The sequence below is a fragment of the Larus michahellis genome, chromosome 1 (genome assembly GCF_964199755.1).
Source record: "Larus michahellis chromosome 1, bLarMic1.1, whole genome shotgun sequence".
NCBI classification, from domain to species: Eukaryota; Metazoa; Chordata; class Aves; order Charadriiformes; family Laridae; genus Larus; species Larus michahellis.
The window spans coordinates 55,158,357-55,180,054 of NC_133896.1; the positions used below are offsets into that span (position 1 = coordinate 55,158,357).

The window sequence follows — 21,698 nt, forward strand, 5'->3', positions numbered from 1 at the left end:
GAGAGGTCCAAAACAGCTTTTATTAAGAAAACAGGAAGGCACAACTGTGTTTACTTGTAGTGGGTGACCTGAGTTAGCAGGGAATTTAATTCTGCCTTTGGCTACTGCAAACAGAATTCAACTTTGCAGAGATGTTTCACAACTAAAAGTAACAAGTTTCTCCACTGCTAGATTCAGCAACATTTAGTCGCCTTCTCCTCCTTAGCAAGGTTAAAAAGACACAGCAGCCACATAAGACAACCAAAACTTTAAGCAGATGGAAGTTAACCAGGGCCTTCTGCTCCTGCTTAGTGCTCACTGAAGTAAGTACTCAGTCAGCGCATCCATGAGCTCCTGCTTCTTCCCCCCACCCTTCAGCCCGTAGAGTCTGCATGCCTCCTTCAGAACAGGTACAGTCAGCTTGCCTAGAGTGCCCTTCTGCACGTGGCTCTGCAGCTCGTCTTTCGAGATTTCTACCTTGGGCTTCTTCTCAGATTGACCATCAGAAGCTAGAAAGATAAATTTTAGGTCACCAAGCTTCAAAAAAGCTTCTTAATAGAAAGACATCAACGTTTCATACACATACCACAGTTAATTCCTGTTAGCACACGGTACTTCAATAGCTACCTACACACTCACAGATCGAGATTCCATATTTTGTTTTATGAAGCAGGTGTCATATAGTATATTTCATTGATACGAGTGATCTCAAACTCAAGTATGAAACTTTGTGTTCTGATGGAAAGATCACCCCCAAATGAAAATGTTAAGGGATTCTCATCTAGACAGGAGAATGCAACTATTCCACAGGGAGTTCAGCCAACTGACACTTTATACAGAATTTCATAGACTCCCAAGCTACACATGTACTTCATCATTACTTAAGACATTTAGCCCTAAAGATGCCCATCTTGGACTCGCTAAACAGCCCATGCATAGAAGTCTGCTTTCTCACCAAGAGCACAAACTGAAAGCATGAACAATTTTACCAGTGTTGTAAAAACCACAAAGTTATTGATAATGATAAAATAATAATAAATATATATTTTGCAGTAATTCACTCCCATTGCTTCCTATACTTCTCTATTTTTTCACTATGCAGTTTCTCATTCCAGCAGTTCTCTAAGAATCACCACTGAATACGAGTCCACTTTCTTGTGGAGATGAGTAACGAGTCATTGCACAAGCAGCGTCTCTAAACTATGAGACAAACTGAAAATGCAGAAGCCTCTAAACAAACACAGACACCACGCTACATGTCTGCACCATCATTACTTACCTTGCTTTCGCTTTACAGCCTTCCCATCGGGATTGTAGTCAGGGGGATAAACCAGCTGCTTAAACTCCTCCACCAGGTTGCCCAGCCTGCGGTTCATCTCTTCAGCCTTTGGCACTGGCAAAAGAGAAACATTTGCCCTCTCAAAAACTGAGCAATCATAGAAAAGTCTCAATGAGGCCATCACCACATACAATTGTGCTTCTGTAATAACTAGCATGCAAGTGTCTTGGAAGCATGCAAAATGCAAAGACCTATGTTATGATATTCACAAATGAAACGTAAAGCTCTTGGTAATATCAAGTATTTGTATTATACATATGTAATGGCCTCACCCACATCCCTAAACAGGAAAAATATATGCAGAACAAAACTGACACGGTGGAAGTGATATAGAAGATCTCCTACCTAGTTGCACTGTTACCCAGGTCTAATCTCAGACATTTAAAATACAACAAAATCTAAGGTTGCGAGTGGTTTGAGGCAGAACAGCTTGTTTCTGTCATGTATTTGTATGATATCTAGCACACAGACCTAGACTGTTTGTTAGGTATCACTTCAGAAGAGACAAATAGTTACATTAATGCTATTCCTCGAGTATAACATAATTTTAGAAAAGGAACTTCCCCTTCAGGAGAAAGTTTCGATTCTTTGACAAGATATTCTTCTATAAAAACTCTCAGAGCCACAAGGTGGCGTTATTGCCTCCTAGCAGAATAATTCTCTAAGTAATTCTGCCCATTTATCAGACTGAAATATTAATTAGACTCTTGAAGACAGGAATTTCAGAGAAAACATTTGTCATCATAGAAAAAAAGGTGATTCAATTTTAATTTTGGAGAGTAAAGTGATCAATTTTTCCTTTATCTTAAAACTGACAACAGTAGAAAGTAAGGCTTCAGTATTTCAGAATGGACACATCCAGAATTCTACACCTTGGAACTGCACACAACTAAAATATTTTTTAAAAGACGTTTGGTTTTGTAGTAGCACATCTCTGACTTAGAACAAAGTCAAGAGCCCTCTACCCCACTTCCCTTCGCACCCCTCAATAATTCTCACTTGTAAGATCCTCAGCTTGTTCTGGTTCCAGCATATCCAGCGCCAAAGCCTCCAGATTCCTGAAGTGCTGCTGCAACACTGGGTTCTCAAAACTGTCAGGCCTGTCAAGAATCCCCCAAAATGTCAATGCATGCTGCCAAGCAGACAGACAAGACACATAAGATCTGCCACCAATCTATTTCAGAGTAAAACCTCCCTCTTTCCCACATAACAATCCACCTCATCAGAAGAACTGCTTTTCCTGTTTGCAATGTACCTGCTGAATCACTATCCCATCATGCATCAGCCACATTAGAAAGCTGTGTGAGAGAAATGGAGACAATGGCTTTCTACTTCAATACCAGCTATGCTACTTTCCACATACCTAGAAAAAAATCTCTCATAATAGCACCGCAGAAAATTTATCCTATCTATAATGAAAAAGCCTAACTACTCTCTCTAAAGTGCTCCAATTTAAATGATCCAGGTCTGATCTGCAACAGATTGGCAGAACCACAACAAAATGTGATACCTCTGCAACAAATGACAACAGCCCAGAGTACAAGAGCAATAGAACTCCAGAACGTGCTACCTACTGCACGTGGTGCCTGGGTATCCAGAATAATTAAAAATAAAAGTTTGGACAAAGCTACTGCAAAGGGAAGCAATTTGCATCAAAATGCATCAAAATCCCATCTTGTGGACACCACAGCTGAATAAAGTATGCAACAGAGCAAGCAACAGTGTTGTGTCTTCTTCCCCATGCCACCCCCCAACATGCACACTATTTATCTCCATGTACCTGTATTTGAATCGGAGTTTTTGAATTATTTCCTTCATTTTGTCCACCTGCTCTCGACTGGCTGGAACCTTTTCTGTAAAATCAACGTTCCGTTTGTCATCTGCGTATGGTAGGAAAATCATGTGGAAACCTACACAGAAGGAAGAGAGCAGAGAACAGTTATGCATAACCACCGCCTCAAAACAATAATTTATGGCAAAGGCCAAGATGATAATTAGCTAGGTCTGATTACTCCCCAAACTAGCTACTATTTTGCTGTCAACAACAGCAATCCATAATACCTCCTAGTACCTACAGCATGACGCTCAATCCTAATCTCAATTAATATAACCAGCATAACTAACGGCTTTTTGAAAGAGATTCAAACTAAATGCATGTCTTAGAGCTGGAAAACTGCTATTTATACAGGAGATCAATTTGTGCACCTTCCCCATCTCTCACTGGATATGAGCTTGAAAAAGGCTTGTTTGAAAATTAAGTTAATGCCCACATTTTATTTCTGAAATGCTTTACACTGTGCACAAGCAGCGTTACTGTCCTTCACAGAAGAAGATTTTCCAGTTAAAGAGGCGAGAAAATGTAAAAGAGCAAGAGTCTGCCTTTGCTCTTTGATCATTCTCTACTCAGCTGCTACAGTGCAAGGCTCAGTACGTGAGAGTATTTATTTAAGGCTTTAAAATGTATCCAAGGATACAATAAAATTTAGGGAAAGACATTCTGTCTAGTCAGCAAAAAGAAAAAAGGGCTTTTTAGGTCAGCTACTTGAGCCTGCTAAAAAAAAGCAGGAGGTGTGAAAATACTGTAGCCATGCTACACCTGGGCAAGCACTGATGCAACTGGAGTTTTAAAAATAGCTTCAACATCAGACACTCACAATGACAAAACTGAAGAAAAGGGATGCTGGAAAGCACTCTCTCCATTTTTAAGGGGAGCAGCGCCAAGAATATTTTTTTTACACAATACAGGAGGCTATTATGCTGACTGCATCCAACCATGCAGGGAAAGGCAGCATCTCTTCCTGTACCTGGAGGGGCTATCTGCACCTTCTGCTCATCCACCTCTTCCTCCTGGGGAACCAGGGCCACGAAGCGAGGGGGAATGTTCCGGCGGGCGATGTATCTGCACAGTGCCATCACTTCCCTCTCCAAGCATTTCATCAATAAGGCATTAAACAGAGTTGTACTCCCTGCAAAGTAAAGACTGTATTGGTCAGATTGACAGCTTTGCTCCTGTGTTCAGGACTGTAACCCTAGATATTACAGTTTCAACACCTGTGACTTCTTTGAGATGCTTGCAATATTTCCAGAGGTAAAAAGCAACTTTTGGAAGCAGAATCCCTCAAAAATGACAATGTTAGTGCCTCTCCTGACCAGAGCAGTGAGAGTTCTGGTAAAAGAAATGAAATCACCAGCACCTGAGCAATGAAATATGCTTGAAAATCAAACTGGTATCTACAAAGCCTCTTTCTGGTCTGGTGGGACATCATAGTAGCAACACATCATAGGACCTTTGCAGAAGTAACACACTATGAATTCAGACTGCAGCATTCCTCGAGGCACATGTTTGATTTGTATTTTTGTATTTGTATTTTACCAGATATGGTGGTCAGGAAAAGACTAACATGTAAGTTGTTTGACTCAGGAAACTGCTAAGCTGGAGAAGGTAGTGTAAAGGCTCTTTTGTCAGACACTGCCAAGCATCTGGTCATAACTCAGTCCTCTTTATCCACCAGTAGATTGAGGAGCTGGAGGTTTTTATTTACTGTCCTAGCTTGGGATCGATTAATACTATATTTCTAGATAAGCAGACTTACATATATACATAAAAAGAGGAGAAAAAGCAGTCCTAAGCATCCACTCCTTCTCTCTTTACAAGCCCATAAAGTGCTGTTAATTCAACCATGCTTCCTGAATATTGTGTTTCCACTTCTAGCTGATATGGACTTAAAACCAGCAATTATCTTCACTGGTTTGTTTTTGGTTTTTTTGTTTGGTTGGTTGGTTGGTTGGTTTTTGTTATGTTGGTTTTTTTTTAATCACCCTTGCCTTCTTGTCAGGTACTAGGATCCTTCACTTTCATGAATGACAAAACCAAATATTTTGTGACTATGTCTGCACAGTTTCATGAGCTGCTTGTCATGATGGATGAAACATGAAGCCAAATTGGCTCTTCTGCTATTGAAGAAAACAAGAATTAACTGCAGCTGAGAGGGACAGTAACAGTTAATTCTCCACTTCTTAACATTAGCAAGTTTTTAACTTAGACAAAGATTTTATACTCAACGATCCCCACTCAAACACACTATGAATCAGCTGGTTACCCTAACGCAAGGTGGTGAATCTTCTCTTGCTGTCTTTACTTACCACTTATTAGGGACTCCTCAGGATAGATGAACTGGGAGGGCTTGATATGGTGGTGCTGTTTTAGCATTGAGAGTGGTTTGAAGCCAATCAGAAACAAGCCTGGAGAATCAAACCTTTTTATTTCTTCTGTTTCCTCTTTCTCCAGCACAATCTGGCGGTTTCCATATGTCTACACCAGGGAAGAGCAGATAGTAGTGCTGCCAGCATAAAAAAATTGCAGGGGGAGAGGACGAGGTGGGGGACACAGGAAGAGGGTGCAATTGCTGTCTTCCACTACTGAAAAGAGGGTTATAGACAAGACAGAGCAAACTCTCATCATTAGTGCACACTGAAATGGCAAGTCACAGTTTGTGACCATTATCCCAAGGGAAATTCCACCTGGACATTAGCAAAATGCACTTTCCTAAAACAATGGTTAAGCCCTGGCACAGACAGGCTGTCACATTTCATCCGTGGAGTTCTTCAGAGCTGTCCCAAACAAACCCTGAGCGACCTGATCTGGTTTTGTGAGTCTTGCTCTGGGCTGGGTTGGATCAGACATTTTCAAAGGTCCTGTCCGATTCTGAACTTGCTTCAGCGAGATGCACGTCAGCTACCTACTCCTGGCAGAAACAGCAACTGAGATTTTGAAGCATCACTCATATGTCACAAAACCAAAACCATATTGTAGTCTGTTCATCTCCTGTACTGTATTTCAAGAAACTAATGTCCAGTATAAATAAACTTAATATGTAATCTTAAGACAACAACCTTAAGAGCCTTTGGTATGGAAGGACACACAAAGCGCACTTGTGACAACATACCTAGCAACTGCATATCCTGCTTTGAAATAAGGCTTTGTGCAAACAGAATGTGACATTCAATCTACATCAGCCAACCTATCAAGCAGGAAGGCAAAGCAAAGAACAAAATAGCAAAACCCAAAGATAATATGCTCTTTCTTTTGTTTAGAAAAGAGCTCCAACCCGCCCCCCATGATTCACACATATATGTTTAATAAAATGGACAAAATCTGTTCCTAATGAATCAAAAGATAACACTAGCAGCGATAGCACAAGGCCATATAAGGTCAGGCTCTAACATCCCGGTTCTGCTTTACAGAAAGAAATGACGTGTTCCTGAGTGCACTTCTACCAGCGGACATGCTTTCCCTTGACAGTCACACCAGAGAAACAGCTCGCTCTCACTCTGCATAGCTTACAAAGTGACCAGGCTATGCTCAGGGGAATATAGACGTAAATATTTCTGCATCTCATCTTGAAAGCAAAATACAAACAAAAGCAGCAAGAAAATTAGCATCTCCCCCCTACATCACAGAGACAGAAAAAAGCAGGCACATAATCAATACGTTACCTGAGCCCTTTTTGTGTCAGTAGGCAGCAGCAAGCTGCCTGTCTTTCCATTAAACATCCTTGTTTTTGTTTTAACCGGTTCATTAGTTTCCCGATAAAGCTTCACGGGATATGGCTTATAAGCTTTTTGAACAAGGTTGTAAACACCAACAGAAAGTGACAGATCTTTGTTCAGATACAGATTTAACCTGTGTAAAAAAGCAGATACAGACTTGAGACTTAAAAATGTAACTTTTGCAATCAAAAGTCATCTCCTTAGATAACTTATTTTCTCTGACCTCATCCCATTGTCCTCCCCCAAAATCACATGTATCTCTGGAAACATAATATTACTTGGTTAATAATCTCACTTGTATTAAAACATTCTTGCAATGTTGTTACTTCTGGTCATAAAATGATTTAAACACAAATAATTTACCATATTTCTTTCACCTTTTTTCATTCTGATGGCAGCTATGCTCAAGCACGGCACAGGACAAGTTCACATTTGGACACACTACTTGAGCTTAATGAAATGTGACCTCTGAATTCACACAGCTGTTCACGCAGAAGGCAAAATTCCCCAAAAGAACACCATCAATACAAACAATACCAAAATTTAAGAAAAAAAAATAATAATCAGAAGTTAGAAAAATATTCAGAAGTAAAGGTTTAAAATTGGAGGTAATCTTCAAGTTCTGAGAGCAGAACAGTGCGTTACTGTGAATGTTACTTCCTCTCCTCTAAAAGGTATCACTGTTAGGGGATTCTTCTTCCTCAGTTATTAGAAAACTTGAGGAACATTCCCAGAAGAGGAAAATAAAGCTGTGAGTAGGAGCAAGAATGCCAGTGACAACAGCTCAGGTCGGTATTTTTTAAAATATATATATTAAAAAAAACCACTAGGCTGTGAAGTTCATTCCTTACCACATCATTCTGCTGTGAACTCACTCATTAAAAAAGTCATTATGGAGTATGTGGTTCCAAAAATACTTTCTATCTGCTTTGTCAAGATCCTTTTAATCTCTCTGTAAGTATCTCTAATCTTTCAGCAGGAGATCAGAAATATCAAGCCTGTGTGAATCCACACCGAGTGCTTAGACAGACTGGACACATATAACTAGTTAATAATAGGCCACAATACCACCCAGTCACATTGAGGTGAATTTTTTTAAGCTAACACTAGTAAGAAAACCCTAATTTCAACCAGATTTCACTATAAACTGTTTTACATGAGAGAAAAAGGAGGCCTAACTTCACTCTCCGCTCTCTTCATCCACCAGCGACAAATATCCTTGGAAGCTATGGAAGAAACACTTGACCTAGGAATTAAGACTGAGGAATGTAAGCGCTGATGCCTTTATAGACCAATCATTCCAGAAGAGGAAGATGAGATGCAGCCTAAAAATAACATCAGGTGCCTCCATTGAATGAAATATCATAACTAGGTACAAACCTGACTAAAGTCCGTTTCTTTGTCTCCTTTGCTCGTACTTTCTTCATGAGATGTTCCAGTTTCCCTGACTCTTCAGGTTGGATCCCAATGTCCTCATCCTCTGCTACATTTATGATATCCCTGTAGAACAAAGAGATATCGAACCCTCCAGGCTTCTTCAAGTGCATCAAATCCAGGATGATACCTAGAAACAAAGTAAGAGATGGGAAGAGGATCACAGAAACTGCTTTTTTCTTATATCAGCATGTTTCTCAGTGCTCTCAGATTTCTCTAAGCAAAGAATTTAAGCAAGAATAAGCTCCAAATTGTCATCTGCACCAGATGTGAAAGTTTCCAGGGAATGGCAAAAGACATTCTTCAACTTCAGTCAAAACAACATAGCATAGAAAACGTCCCCTCCCTAATTAAGTATCTGGACAACATTGTGTATGAAACAGCTCTGACAAGCTCCCATAAAACATAATCTTACCTCAGGCATAGAGGGAAGTAATGAGTTCAGAAATTCCCCTTTCCCAGTTATAAGGGCTAATGGATTAAGGAAGCCTCACAGCTTCTAGATCCAGCACATCCGATAAACTCCAAAAACACCGCTTATCTTAGCTACATACTTGAATTAATGAAGCATTTGCTCTCTAGTCTCTGAGCTCAGGTTGCTGTTCTTCAGCTAATTCAAAATGGACCCATTAAGGTAATTTTTCTTTTGTGTTAACTTGGCGTTGCTATTCCCTCCCTGGAAAATGGTGTAACAATGAAATAAAGTAGAGTTTGTTTTCCATGGACCTCTCAAGTCCTGATTTATGCTAACAGAGTACAAAAAGAGATCCTAGAAAATAAGTGTTAGTTGTTGGATACCAGATTGGATAACAGATTTTCTAATTTAGATTAGATGCCAAATTTCTGATTTAGAAAGCTTGAGAAAGATTCCCCAGCTTTGACGATTTTACATTCTTTTTCCACCACTAACTTGCAATGCAGTTAACATCACTTTTATTCTGCCTGAAATTAAAGGGGAAAATAATGACCTGTGTCTCTCAGATCACCAGCTCTGGTCCTGGCCAGCTTGGCTTTAGCACTGTCATTGGCATGAGGGTCATCCTCGTTGGTGAAGAGCATGATCCTTTTGTGGCTCAGTCTGACTCGGACATCACTGAAGAGATTAGAGCAGGCCCAGAGTGCTTCACCCAGTGAGTAGTCAGCATTGTGGCCAAAGGTCTCATGGAAAAGTACTCGTCCTTCATCTCCCCTGTATTGGTCCAGCTCTAGAACACGCTTTGCACCTAAGGGGAATAACAGCATTCACATGCATTGGAAATACTGAAAGCAGTACTGCAAACTCTTCTAAATATGCACGAAGGTCCGTTGCAGCTGATGTCTGAGCAACGTCCCCTAGCATCTCTGTGGCGATGCCCTTCCAACACCTGGCTCAGAAAATTGTTCAGCGATTCAATTGTTCAGCAATTTCAACATTTGCAATATTGCAAGCCAGTTACCACTTTAAAGCACCTACTGGGGCCAAGAGGACACAAAGTGCCCTGTCACCCATGCAGGGCTCTTCCTTTTGAGGGAGGGAAACAGGCAGGGATCAAAGTATCGCAAACCCTCTAACCTGAAAGGTCAAGTGCTCAGCAGAAAAGGCAGCAATTGCACCCACTGCAGAGGCACAGCAGACTGCTGTGTCACGACAGAAAGGAGAGGAGCCTGAAATACATTCTGTATCTCCACAGCACGTTGGGAAGGTGGAGAATTCCTCTTGATCCCTTGCCCCTCATGTCAGATAGAAGCAATTGAGAGGTCAGATGCAGCCCATAGATCACCATGTGGAGCACAGCAATATCCAGCGCAGGTGTCAACAGCCTTTTTAAAGCACTGCAGATTCCTCCAGCCCAACTATGACTCCTTTTCCCACCTGTCTAAGAGCAGATTCTCTGTTTTCTCCCATAACTCTACAAAAGGAAGCAAGCTTTCATTTTTCTGCTACTGCATTCTGCGGAGCTGCTTCTTTTGTCCTTTGCTCAAATTCTACAGCACTCTTGAAACCTCATCTGAAAATGTCTTTTCCCCTGCTATTTACTATTTTATTTTCATCTCCTCAGCTGTCATCTGATTAATAACATAAGTGTTCATAATTATGTACTACATAATAACTAACTATAGCATTTCTTCCTTCTCCAGAGCACACTGCTCTCCAGGGGCAGCAAATTCTCTTCCTTTTTAAAAACACCCAGTTTTCACCTGCACTGTCTTTATCAGCACGGCGAAGCTACTGCCTCTAACGCAGGGAAAAGGGCAAGCAGGGAAGAAGGAGTAAAAAGGATGAGCAAGAAGCCTAAGGCACTTGCTGCCGGAAAAGGGAGAAGAACCCAGGGCAGTCTTGACAGGTCCTTGTTGTAATTTATTCTGAAACTAGGACAAGGCACAGTTCTTTTGGGAGAACCCCACGTGTCATTAAACCTGCACCTCCTAGTTGAGAAAATGAAATCAAACCTCCTCAGAGATAAAGGCTGCTATTAAAAGCTAGTAGACAAAATCCCCCCACAAGACTCTCCGCTGTCAGATAATTTGTCACCACTAGCTTGCATTCTTTGTACTCCTCCTACTACCTTTTCCAGTTCAGCAACTGGCACTTGTTATCAATTCTAGGTAATTCTAAGAAATTCTAAGAAAATGGAAGAGATAAATTAAAGAATTGCAAAACCTATTATGAAAATAAGAGATGGAACACCCACAAAACAGGTTAACATATTGGACAACCTGTTCTAGCTAGCCCTGCTTGAGCAGAAGGGTTGGACAAGATGACCTCCAGAAATCCCATCCAACCTCAGCCATTCTGTGATATGCTCCATCAGCTGGAATCCGTGGTGCCTTAGCATGTACATGCACTTTTCTGAAGTGCAGCAGACGCATGATGGGCTTTCAAAGAGTTCTGTTGAGATCTTCTTAGGTTTAGCAGACAGTAAATGAACCACCATGTTACAATACAAGAAAAGACACAGGAAAGGGACCTGAACAAACTATAACAGAAAAAGCTAAGCTCCCAATAAGTTTCTAAGCTTTCAATAAATTTCTAAATCTATCTCCCCCATGCATCTCAGTAACAGGAACTTTTTTTTATCTGATAGCTCTCTGTTTTCAGAGAGACCAGTTACTGACAACACTGCTGCAGAGATTGCCTTACTCCATCTTTCTGCATAACCTTCATATCACTTTACTGACTTTACCTGGATTGCCCAGATCCTGAAGAACATAGATGTGCTTGAAATCTGCCGAGTTCTTATTCTTTTCTGTACCATAGAACACGACGCTTAACAGGTCCCTGTCACTACTAATAATTTTGCTGGTATACACATTCCGGATGCACTGAAAAAAAATGCACAGGTCAAAATGTGAAGAAAATCAGTTGCAGTAATGGTGCAAAACTTTTGTCAAAATCAGTTGCAATAATGGTGCAAAAGTTTTGTCTTTGGCAATCAGCAGTTTATACAAGTAGACTCTATCAAACAGAAGAACCGCTACAAATGCTTTAAGCTTAATTTCAGATGGAGAAAGAATGTGGGATCTTGCTTTCTTGCTTTTTGAGATATTTTCTTCAGTACACAGACTTGGGTATTTTTCATTACCATTCCCTTTCTACGAACAAGATCAATGAAACAAACATTTCTTAAATACATCATCCTGAAGGCGGATTGATCACTCATTCTATAAACATTTCCCTCACCAAACTCTGGGCATGGCCCATCAGGCGATGGATCTCTCCAAACCCACAGCCATCCAGCAACCCGAGCTGCTCACATTTCACAGTGGCCTTATACCACCAGATGAGGCAGAGCGACAACCAGGCGGCCATACCCATGGTGGTGCCGGATGAAGATTCCTAGAGGGTCTGCGAAGCCCCTGGAAGCTCCCCGCGCAGCCTTACCTGGATGGTCATGTCAAAGGACGTCACTCCATCCTCGTCAGGCTCGAACATGGCCTTGGTGGCATCGACTAAGAAAATGAGGCTGTCCCGACCTGAGAACCTGTAGTCCCCTATGGAACAGGTCGGGGGTAGGGGGAACAAGTCTTAGCAGTGGGCCCCACCGCCCGCTGACCCCTGAGGGTGGCGGGCCCCGGGCTGCCCTCCGTGAGGGGATGGTGGGCCCTTACCGACCGCCTCAGCCCCCTCCTCCCGCTGCTCCTCCTCCTCTTCCTCCTCCGGCCCCTCGCTCCGGTAGTAGGAAACCCACTCCGACATGGCTCCCCAGCGCGGCGCCAGGCCCAAGAGGGACGGCCCCGCCCGCTCTTTACCGGCCCCCAACGGTCAACCAACCGCCGCCGCCACGAGCCGCAGCCTGCGTCGGGCTGGGAGACCCGCCTCCCATAGCAACCTTTGACCAATGGCGAGACGGGAAGGGCGCCTCGTCCCGCCCCCTTCCGCGGGAAGACAGCACACACACACACCCCCGCCGGGATTGGTTGCGGAAGGGAAAAGAGTAGGCGGGAGCGCTGCCCGCCCTGTGCGTGGCTCCGGCTCGCCAGCCAATGACAGGGCGGCTTCCCCCAATCCCACGGCCTCTAGCCCCGCCCCCGCGACCCCCGCCCCGGAACCGCCGCGCTGCATAACGGCGCAGTGACGGGGCAGGCCGGCCGGTCGCCGGCTGCCGCGCATGCGCAGAGGCAGCGTCGCCCCTTTCCCTCTTCCGTCTGTCACCTTACGGTTGGCGCTGCCGCACCCGGGACTGGCGGCGGGACCGGCACCGAGGCCGCCCTTTCCTCCTTCCTCTGCTTCCCGGCGCCCAGCGGGTGTCTCCCAGGGCTCCGGGTGCCGCCCGGCGGCCGTGCCCACAGCCCCATGGAGGAGCCGCTGGCCCTGCACCCCGTCAAGCTCTATGTGTATGACCTGTCCAAGGGCATGGCCCGGCGCCTCAGCCCCCTCATGCTGGGTAAGAGCACGGCGGGGACCGCCCCGCCCCGCCCCGGCCCTCCCGCCGCTTCCGGGGGGTCGTGTTCCCCCACCGGCCTCGCCGCGCCGGGAAACGGGGCTGAAACCGCCCCCTTCACCCCGGGGGTGGCTTCTGCCTCCCGGAATGGCCCTTTCCGAGGGAGCGGCCCGCCGGGAAAGGGCTCCCTGCGGGGCGGGCAGCTCTTGGCGTCTGCGGGCACCGGGCCGCGGCGGTGGCCGGCGGCTGGAGCGCGGCTTGGGGGTGTGAGGGCCCGGCTCGGGGGCCTGGTGCCTGGGAACGGCGTGGGCTGGAGCCGCGGCATCCCCGGCCGTGGGACGGGCTGTGTCGGTGAGGCAGCACTGGGTGAACGGGGTCCGGCCTCTTCTTCCCCTTTGCCCCTTGGTTGGCGTTAATTTGCTAATGCCTAATTACAAACATTACTTAGCCCCTGAAGCAAGAGAAAGCATGGTTGCCAACTCCCTGACTGCGGTAACGCCTTGGCAGGGAGGCTGAAGTGGAAGAAAGCCTTCTGCTGCTTACGAGGGGACTGCGTTCAAGCGGCTCCATGTTGTGGTGAGGTTGGGCTGGGCGTTGCGTGGCTCACGATGTGCGACTGTCCACCTTCTCCTCCCAGAGGGTTTGTGGAAGTTTGTTGTACGTCTTATCAAGAATGTGTGCGTTTCCAACAGAGCCTTGGACTGGGGGTGTGCAGGAAACAGCTTTTGCTTGAAGTTTTGGAAGCGTGAATTAGGAACGCTATGCGAGAGCAGTTTATACCTGTTACGTGTAGACTCTGGCCCGTGTCAGACCAGCCGTCTGTGTGAGATGAGACTTCTCAACAGGCTCAGTGTCTGAACAGATGGCTCCGTGTAATCTTGTTTTACAGTTTCTTGGCATTGACTTCACTCATTTGCCCTACAAGGAGATTCAGTGCTTTCCTGCAAGCTTAAAATGAAAGTCCAAATAATTCTTAGCATGAGGTTTCATACATGTTAACAATAGGCATGCAGAGTTGAGACGAAAATATTCTAGACATCGTATGTGATGTGCTTTTTTTAGCCAGACAGCAACAACAACTTTGGGAGATGTGTGTTTCCCACCCTGGGTAACCTCAAAACTTCATGTGTGGTCAGAGTCGCTTCTGTTGTAGCCCTCAGGGAAGTAACTGCTCACCTGTTAGCTTATAATAGCCATGTTTTATCTTGGGCGAAGAGTTATAAATCTTAAGATATAGATTACATGTGTGCATGATTTACTTGTGTTTGAGGTGACCAGATTTTACTGTCTTACTAGTCTTACTTCAGTAAGACTTCAAAAGTGTTGGTCCAAGCTAAGACTTGTACAGAAATATGTTGTCACTGTATGTATCTCCATGCCAATCTCAACATAGATCAAGCAAAAACTTTTCAGCTCTCTTCTTACCTTCAAAGTCAATCTTGGGATCTTGTAGCTTTCTGAATTCCCACACAAAAACACTTAGTGGATGACTTCATTTTGGTGCTTTTTATGATATCCAAACAACAACTTTAAAACTTTGTGCTTGAGGTATAGTTTGGTGCTAATTTTCTACAAGTATGAGTAATGGAAAGGAAAGCTTCAAAATCTGAACACATCTCTTGCTAGTGCAGGAAACGTCGCTCACTAATACTGCCCGGTAACTAGCTGAGTTCAGACGTGTTCGTGGAACAGGGCCAACTAGGCCTGTGTGGTGACAGTGACAAGGCAGGCTGCAGAATATTTGGGATTGTGTGGATTCAGTGACTGGATTGTCTGTAAAACAAATCATTGTTTGTTCCTTTTTTCCTTCCATTTAAGTATCTTCTGTGCGTTTTCACTCAGCTCTGTCATACCTCCAGATTATTTTAGAAACTTCCCAAGAACAAAGTGATGCCTCATGTACACACCTTTTCTTTTTTTTTTTTCTTGAAGCACAATAAAAACTGTTGCCACTTCTCTGTACCTCAACTTTCAGATCGTCAACAGCTATTTTTCCTTTTTTTTTTTTGGTCAGTGACGTTCATAAACTGTACATCACCAGGGAAAGTCATAGAAATTGAAGAGGAAAGGATTTCTTAGATGATTTAGTGTTAAACGCTTGTCATCTCTACTTCTGATATTCTTTCCTTAGGTGCCAAGTTTTATTGAAACTGTGCTTTTGCTTTGAGTGATAACTCTGTAACATCGTCTATATTGAAATATATGTGTTTTAGAGAGAAGAAACAAATATGATGATTGATTGTGCCAAAATCAATTCCTAGCATGCTCGAAAACAGAAGCTCAGATCCCTCTGCTGGAGGGGGATGAATCCCTTCTTACAGGGCTGACCACTGCGAGAGCATCACCACATGATGTCTTCAGTTGTGCTAATAGGATCCAGAGGTATTATGGATTATGTCAGTACAGCGTTCAAGTATCAGCCGTCACTACTAAATGTTATCCTTACTTTTTCAGTTCTCTCCATTGTTGTTGAATGGTGAACCTGTGAGGCAGAGCTATACAGCACTGTTCATAGCAGGCTTTAGAGTGACTTAGTCAGGCCCCCTGGGCACATCTTCACTTTTCTTGGCAAGTTTAGGCTTCCTACCCGGACTTATTTTGTTTTTCTTACGTTTCTGTGAATTTCCTGTAATTTTTCAGCAAATATTTCTATTCTAAAGTATACATGACTAAATATTATAGTTCAATTGGCTTGAAAGCAGTGTGTTTAATTTCTGTGTGCTGTTGCTCAACATGTGTCTTCTCTCTCCCCCATTCTCAGTCTGTGAAACTAGATTTGTCTGTCCAGCTGTGCGATCTAATAATAATAAATGTTAACCTGAATGCAATGAGATTTCTGTTTTCAAGATGGAAAACATAATCCATCTGATTCTGTAGAGGGTAGAGAGGAAAACAGAATAGTTCAGCTTGCAGTGCTGATTTCTGAAGTAGATGTCCAAAGGCAGAGAAATCTTTAAGGAAGATTAAAATCCTGTTGCATCATGGGCTTAAAGAAAAATGTCTTGGAGCTCTCAAAATTCTCCTGTCGTGTAACTGTGGTTATTGTGCTCGTGTGACTCAGAACAGGCAGGAGCTTAGTTTAACACAGCAGCTTTGGTTCAGTGTAGTACAAACTAGCAGTGAGTTGGCTGGGAGTATGTATGGGTTGTATGTATGGGCAGCTGTAGGGACTTAACAGCCCAGAAGGAACTGGAGCAAAAGGTAACTGCTAAAAGGAGGTACCTTCTGCTTTGTTCTTTTTTTCCAGACCTAGCACATTACTCTGCCTCTCCTCCGCCCGTTCTGAACAGTTTTGAATTGCTCCCGCATGAGATGCCATCAGCTTTGCTCCAGAGCATTTGCTAGGGATTTAATGAAAGTCAAGTGCGTTACCCTCCCCCAATCTAGCCTATTTCTTGGTCTCTCTAGGCACCTCAAGGAGAAGGGAACTGAAGCAGGCTTCTTCCTCTCTGTTATTTTTTTTGCTTCAGTTGAGCACCCTGGGCTGCACATAGGAGAAAGTGTTTGACTAATTAGGATAATTTTCAATTCAAAAAAGGCAGGAACCTTGATGGATTTGCCCAAGGAAATTGCAACAATATGCAAAGCAATACCCATGCTGGTTGACCAAATTATATTGCTTCCAGTTCCACAGGAGACCAGTCCACTACTTTTTTTGGGGTCTTTTAGGGTCTTCTGGGGCTTGCATATCCATTGCAGAGCATAGATATGTTGTTACAAATACTAAGCTTCCTATTATTTCTTTACAGCTCAGGAACAGCTGTTGCTCTTGTGCTGAGGGATGGATGGCCTAAGCTCTAGATGGGGTAAACTAAGCCCATCTCCTTATATAATTCCTTCATGTCTCAGAACTCTTCTGCCCTTCAGTCTAGTAATTTGGGTTAATATACAAATGCCACTTTCATTTGGTATTTAAAATGCACAGGAATAAACTACATCATGTGGCCCTCAAGATTAACAAATTAACTGTGCCAGTAAAATAGATTGGTGAGCGTCTAATCTCCCTTCTGCTTGGCCTTCCAGATAAATCCAAGCATGGAAGTAATCCTGTTTGTATTCTAAAATTATATGGGCGGGCTGGCTTGCTTGCTTGCTCCTTTCAAAATACCCTTGTATCCTAACAATGACAGTCTCCTGAATCAGTTTTACAACAAACAAATATAACTGCTTTGTTCTCCACATTCCGATGACTAAGCTGATGGTCGTGGAATTAATACATTTGAATGTTGTATTTTTCTCCTAGGTTTCTGTCTCATGTAAGCATCATGAAAGTAGGTGAGCTATGAATGTTGTAAAGAAAAATAACAGCAAATAAAAAACCTTGTTTACTTGCCAGATGATACTCTGCCTCATTCAAACAATTTGAATCTTTGAGATGCTTAAGCACACGGATCTATGCTGAATGGGCATCCATTCCTGAGTTCTAGTGAGTATTTTCAGGAAAGATCCATATAAGCACCTCAGCAAGTTTTTTCTTAAAAAAAGAAAAAAGCCTTAAAGATCAGGTAATGTGAACAGGTTTCCAAAGACTGACAAGCTGTCACCCTAAACTCTCACAGATATAACACGGTAACTTTCATGTCCATCTTCGTGGTCTGTGACAAACGCAAGGTAGCTTGACTTGCGTTAGCTCATAGTGGAAGCAGATCAGATTAAGCTGAATTGCTTCATATTTACTTCAGGCTGAGCTTGCACACAAGCAGTTACTGTGGGACAGCTGATACCTGGTAACTTGACCACGTGCACTAATTGTTGTATGTTTAAGTGTGTACATTTAAATCTGCAAGACCCTTTCCAGCTCAACAGCCCTCTGTCCCTTGAAATATTTAAGCTCTTTAGGCATCTTGCTGTTCCTGTTTTACCTGGATGAACAGTAGATGCCCAAAAGAGTATCATTCCACCAGGACACTCCTGTTCCGCATTATATTTGTGTGCTTCGTTTGGATTAGCTTTGCTGTAGGTATTGAGTGAGGAGTAATGCCTGCAATTTAAAGGCTTTTGCAGCTCTAATGGAAATTACTGGGGAATTAGACTTTTCTATATAGTTAAAGACAGCCTCAGGTTATGAGTAAGTGTGTTGATTTTGGTGGCAGTGCCAGCATATAGTTCTGCCCCCATTGCAGCGTGTCACAGGAGTTAGGAGCATTGTGGCAAGGCATGGAAGAGCATGAAATGTGATGTCTACCAGTATCCCAGATGGTATTTGCAATCCCTTCTTCTAGACCACTCTTCTAGACCACTCAATTGACTATTGGATATAACCTCTGTTGCACTGTGGGATTATTTGGGGAGGCTCCCTGGCAAGCTTGCTTGACCTTCTGTTTTTTTAAGCTGGACAGGGCTGCCAGAAGCAGCTTTATTGGAAAGTGTCGCTGCAAGGCCTGGATATGACTTCTGCCTTAGCACTGCTAGAGCAAGAGTGTACTCATGCTCTCACTTTGCACTCACTTGGGCAGCTGGCTGTGGAAACGGAGCCATGCCAATCCTTGCTCGGTCATACTGTTAGGGCTGGTATGTGTATGAAGCCTTCAGAGGCTGTGAACAATGTATTTTGTATATAGTGGGCAATGTCCAGCGTAAGGCAAGACATAACTGCTTAGTGCAGGCTGCCACGATTGCTTTATGTGAGCTTGTCAGGGGTGGCAGTGGTTGTGAGCTGTCACCTGCTCTGTGCAATGTCTGAGTTTGAGAGAAGGACAAGAAGAGTCCTAGAGGAGGATCACCAATAGAGGCAACTCTTTATGAGAAAGATGATGGTGTCCATGAAGGGCTGTACAGAACTTCTTACGTGATGCAATAGATAAACAACATTAAGATTCTTGCTGAGCAGCAGGAAAAGGAGCTGCCCAAATTCCTCAGAAGCTGGTGGCCATTGACTTACTCCTCTGTCAGTCAGTTTTGAGTTGAGATGACAATAGCGAGCTGTGCAGCATGGGAAGCTGCAGCAGCATACCAAAAGTTCTTGGTCTTGGATGTTTCTGGGTGATGCGTATGTGGCCAATAATGGCAGGTTTCTTAGGCGTGAGGTTCCCCCATGGTGTTGTCGTTGGAGAGGCTTGCACTGCCTCTGACCGAGTGCGGTCCACCAGCAGGCTGGAGAGCTATCACAGTGTCTTATTGTCATCAGTGCTGCAGTCTGGCATGTGTTTTCCACAGTGCCAGCCTGGTCTTACAGGAGCCAAGCAAAAATAGCAGGTCAGCAGCTCCATTAAGATCATCAAACCAGTACTTGGCACAAACTGACCTAGCTGAGCAGCCTCAGACGGACCTGCCTTGTGAAGATAAGCAGCTTCACTTGCCAAGAGCTGTGCTGTTACTGCCCTGGCAGTCGCTGCCTGTTGTTGGCTACAGATTTTGTGTGCAGCAGCCAGAGAGGAGCCCCCCAGTGTTGGACTGCAGTCTAATGCAGAGTCCCTTTCCTGAATACTGTTTGTGTTTTGCTCATACAATCAGAGAATTGCGTTGGTGGAAAGGGACCTCTGGCGGTCCTGCGCAAGGTAGATCTGGCGAGAGCAGATTCTTCAGGGCCCTGGGCAGCTGAGTTCTGAGTATCTCCAAGGATGGAAATCCCACATGCATTCTGCCCCCTGCCCCAGTGTTTGACTGCCTTCATGGTAATCTCTTTTTTTTTTTTTTTCTTCTCTTACTGGGTTGGGAATTTCCCATTTTCCAACTAGCACCTGTTCCCTTTCACTGTGCACCTCTGAGTAGAACAAGGCTCTCTTTCCTCCATACCCATTAGGTAGTTGTAGACAGCAATAAGGACTCTTGGCCTTCTCTTCTAGAGGCTGAACACTGCTCTTTAATACAGTAAGTGCTCCAGCCCAGTGCATTGGTGTCTTTTGTACTGGTGAGATCCAAAAGTGGACACTTCACTCCAGATACGGTCTCACAAGTGTCGAACAGAGGGAAAGAGTCACCCTCCTTGAGCTGCTGGCTGCAGTCTTGCTAGAGCTGCCCGATGTATGGTAGCCTTTGCTGCAATGATCTTTTCATTTTCAAGTAGGTGTTGTAACTGCATGAGCAGGTTCCCAGCAGCACCTGTGACATTGTCAGCATCTGCTATAACTTTCACCTGCACACAGAATTTAGGTGCAAAGTGCCAGCTTTGTGGAAAGTCTTTCATTGTTGTTTGCTGCAAATCTGCATGAAAGTAAATATTAAGATATTCTTTTCCCATTTAGCAGACTAAAGGGCAGCTACATTTCTAGCTTGTGCTGCCTTTGAAACAGTTTGTTTCTCTGCCCTGAAGGACAAAGTTCAAGTTTCTAGTGGAAAACAGTGACTTACTGTGAACAAATGTGTAATAATTTATTAACAGTTATGCAGAACTCGAACTATGCAAAACCAATCGGTAGAGCCTGTCGTAGGCCAGGTGCTAAAGTGAGGGCAGTGCACTCTCCCCTGCCTCACGTGTTGCTGATGAGCCTGCAGTGTCACCGCTTTCTGTCAGCTCTAGAGCACAAAGCAAAAGCTGTGATGGGGAAGGTGTGTAAAAAGGCCCGGAACATCGAGGAGCACAACAGGGTGGGACACGCTAAAGGGCAGCAAATGCTGCTGAGATGTTGCAGCAGACTGCTTCACTTCTCTCATCATTGGTACTATCTTTTGGCCTTCATCCTATTCCATGCCTACGTTTCTCTGAGACAGGTTGACAGTGAATATGGTTGCTGCCTGGCTGTGATCCATGGTAGTGACAGATCAGTCCACCTACTTCAAAACTGTGTGTGCGCGCTTTGACTGATGTCTCTATCATCACAACAGCCTCTTCCTGCCTCCGCTCTTACACAACCCTTGTCTGAAGCAGGTATCTATCTCTGTTTTGTTCCTATTTTGTTTCAGACTTGAGGGGAAAAAAATTGGTAGGAATTGTTTATTCCTTGCTTGGACACATAAGCATCCACTTATCAGAACTCTTGAAGGATTGCCCTCATCAGTTTTGTTCCTCTGTTTTAGCCAGTTATGATGATGACAAAAGTTGGTTTTGCTCAAGGAAAGAACTCTTGAAGAACTACTGCTGCTTGGAAGTAGCATGTTTTCGCTTCGTGGCACTCACAGACCAAAGCAGCCCTGAGAGAGAAGTAAAAGGGCATAAGATCCTCTGCCTAGAAAGGGAAAGGCAATGCCTCTGCCTCCCTGTAGGCCATTGGTGCCATGGCACTAATGTAAGTAAGAACAGTCAGAGAGCGTCTGACAAGTGGAACTGGGACAATGTACCCATCACTGCCACTGCACCGGCTATCTTGGAAGAACCTGGACACCAGCGGAAGAAGAGTGACCCCTAAAGTTTCAGCAGAGAAGCCAGCATCCTGGAGTCTGAGGGATGAAATATTGCTCTGTCAAACTACCATTTAGCTTTAGGTTCCTGATACACTAACAGGGGCCCAGTGTGTGATGTTCTGCCTCCTCTCTGGGAATCATGCGGGAAGAGCAGCAGAATGCAACTGAGCTGAGCTTCATTTTTACCAAACTTTTTTTTTTTTCATGAGAGAATTGTTATTCTGTGCATCTGATTCCAGCCTTTGAAGAGCAGT

The 21,698-nt window shown here is 43.9% G+C and overlaps 2 protein-coding genes across 3 annotated transcripts in view; one reads left to right on the top strand and one right to left on the bottom strand.

The window, feature by feature from the left end:
- Positions 1–13,202, bottom strand: XRCC6 (X-ray repair cross complementing 6). Of its 2 annotated transcripts, none has more exons than XM_074577877.1 (12): positions 12,936–13,202; positions 12,165–12,274; positions 11,467–11,605; positions 9,271–9,525; positions 8,249–8,432; positions 6,815–7,001; positions 5,462–5,630; positions 4,123–4,284; positions 3,099–3,228; positions 2,318–2,418; positions 1,259–1,372; positions 1–488 (listed from the first exon to the last, which is right to left on the bottom strand). In XM_074577877.1, exons 2-12 carry the CDS (start codon positions 12,213–12,215, stop codon positions 295–297), a joined length of 1,686 nt encoding a protein of 561 aa, XP_074433978.1. In that variant the 5' UTR covers positions 12,216–12,274; positions 12,936–13,202; the 3' UTR covers positions 1–294. The 2 variants fall into 2 exon arrangements, with proteins under 2 accessions (XP_074433978.1, XP_074433968.1); XM_074577867.1 differs by lacking the exon at positions 12,936–13,202 and adding an exon at positions 12,392–12,606.
- The window catches only part of DESI1 (desumoylating isopeptidase 1), a 17,535-nt gene continuing 8,669 nt past the window's right edge, over positions 12,833–21,698 (top strand). The window contains 2 exon segments of the mRNA XM_074577936.1: positions 12,833–13,000; positions 13,003–13,167. Of these exon segments, the coding sequence (XP_074434037.1) occupies positions 12,892–13,000; positions 13,003–13,167 (274 nt within the window). The 5' untranslated portion in view covers positions 12,833–12,891.

Excerpts from the sequence above, each read along its gene's own strand:
- XRCC6 (XM_074577867.1), bottom strand. The coding sequence starts at position 12,479 with ATGTCGGAGTGGGTTTCCTACTACCGGAGCGAGGGGCCGGAGGAGGAA. Across the intron at positions 12,275-12,391 it reads GGAGGGGGCTGAGGCGGTCG|GGGACTACAGGTTCTCAGGT; the intron begins GTAAGGGCCCAC and ends CCTGTTCCATAG. Across the intron at positions 11,606-12,164 it reads CCTTTGACATGACCATCCAG|TGCATCCGGAATGTGTATAC; the intron begins GTAAGGCTGCGC and ends ATTTTTTTTCAG.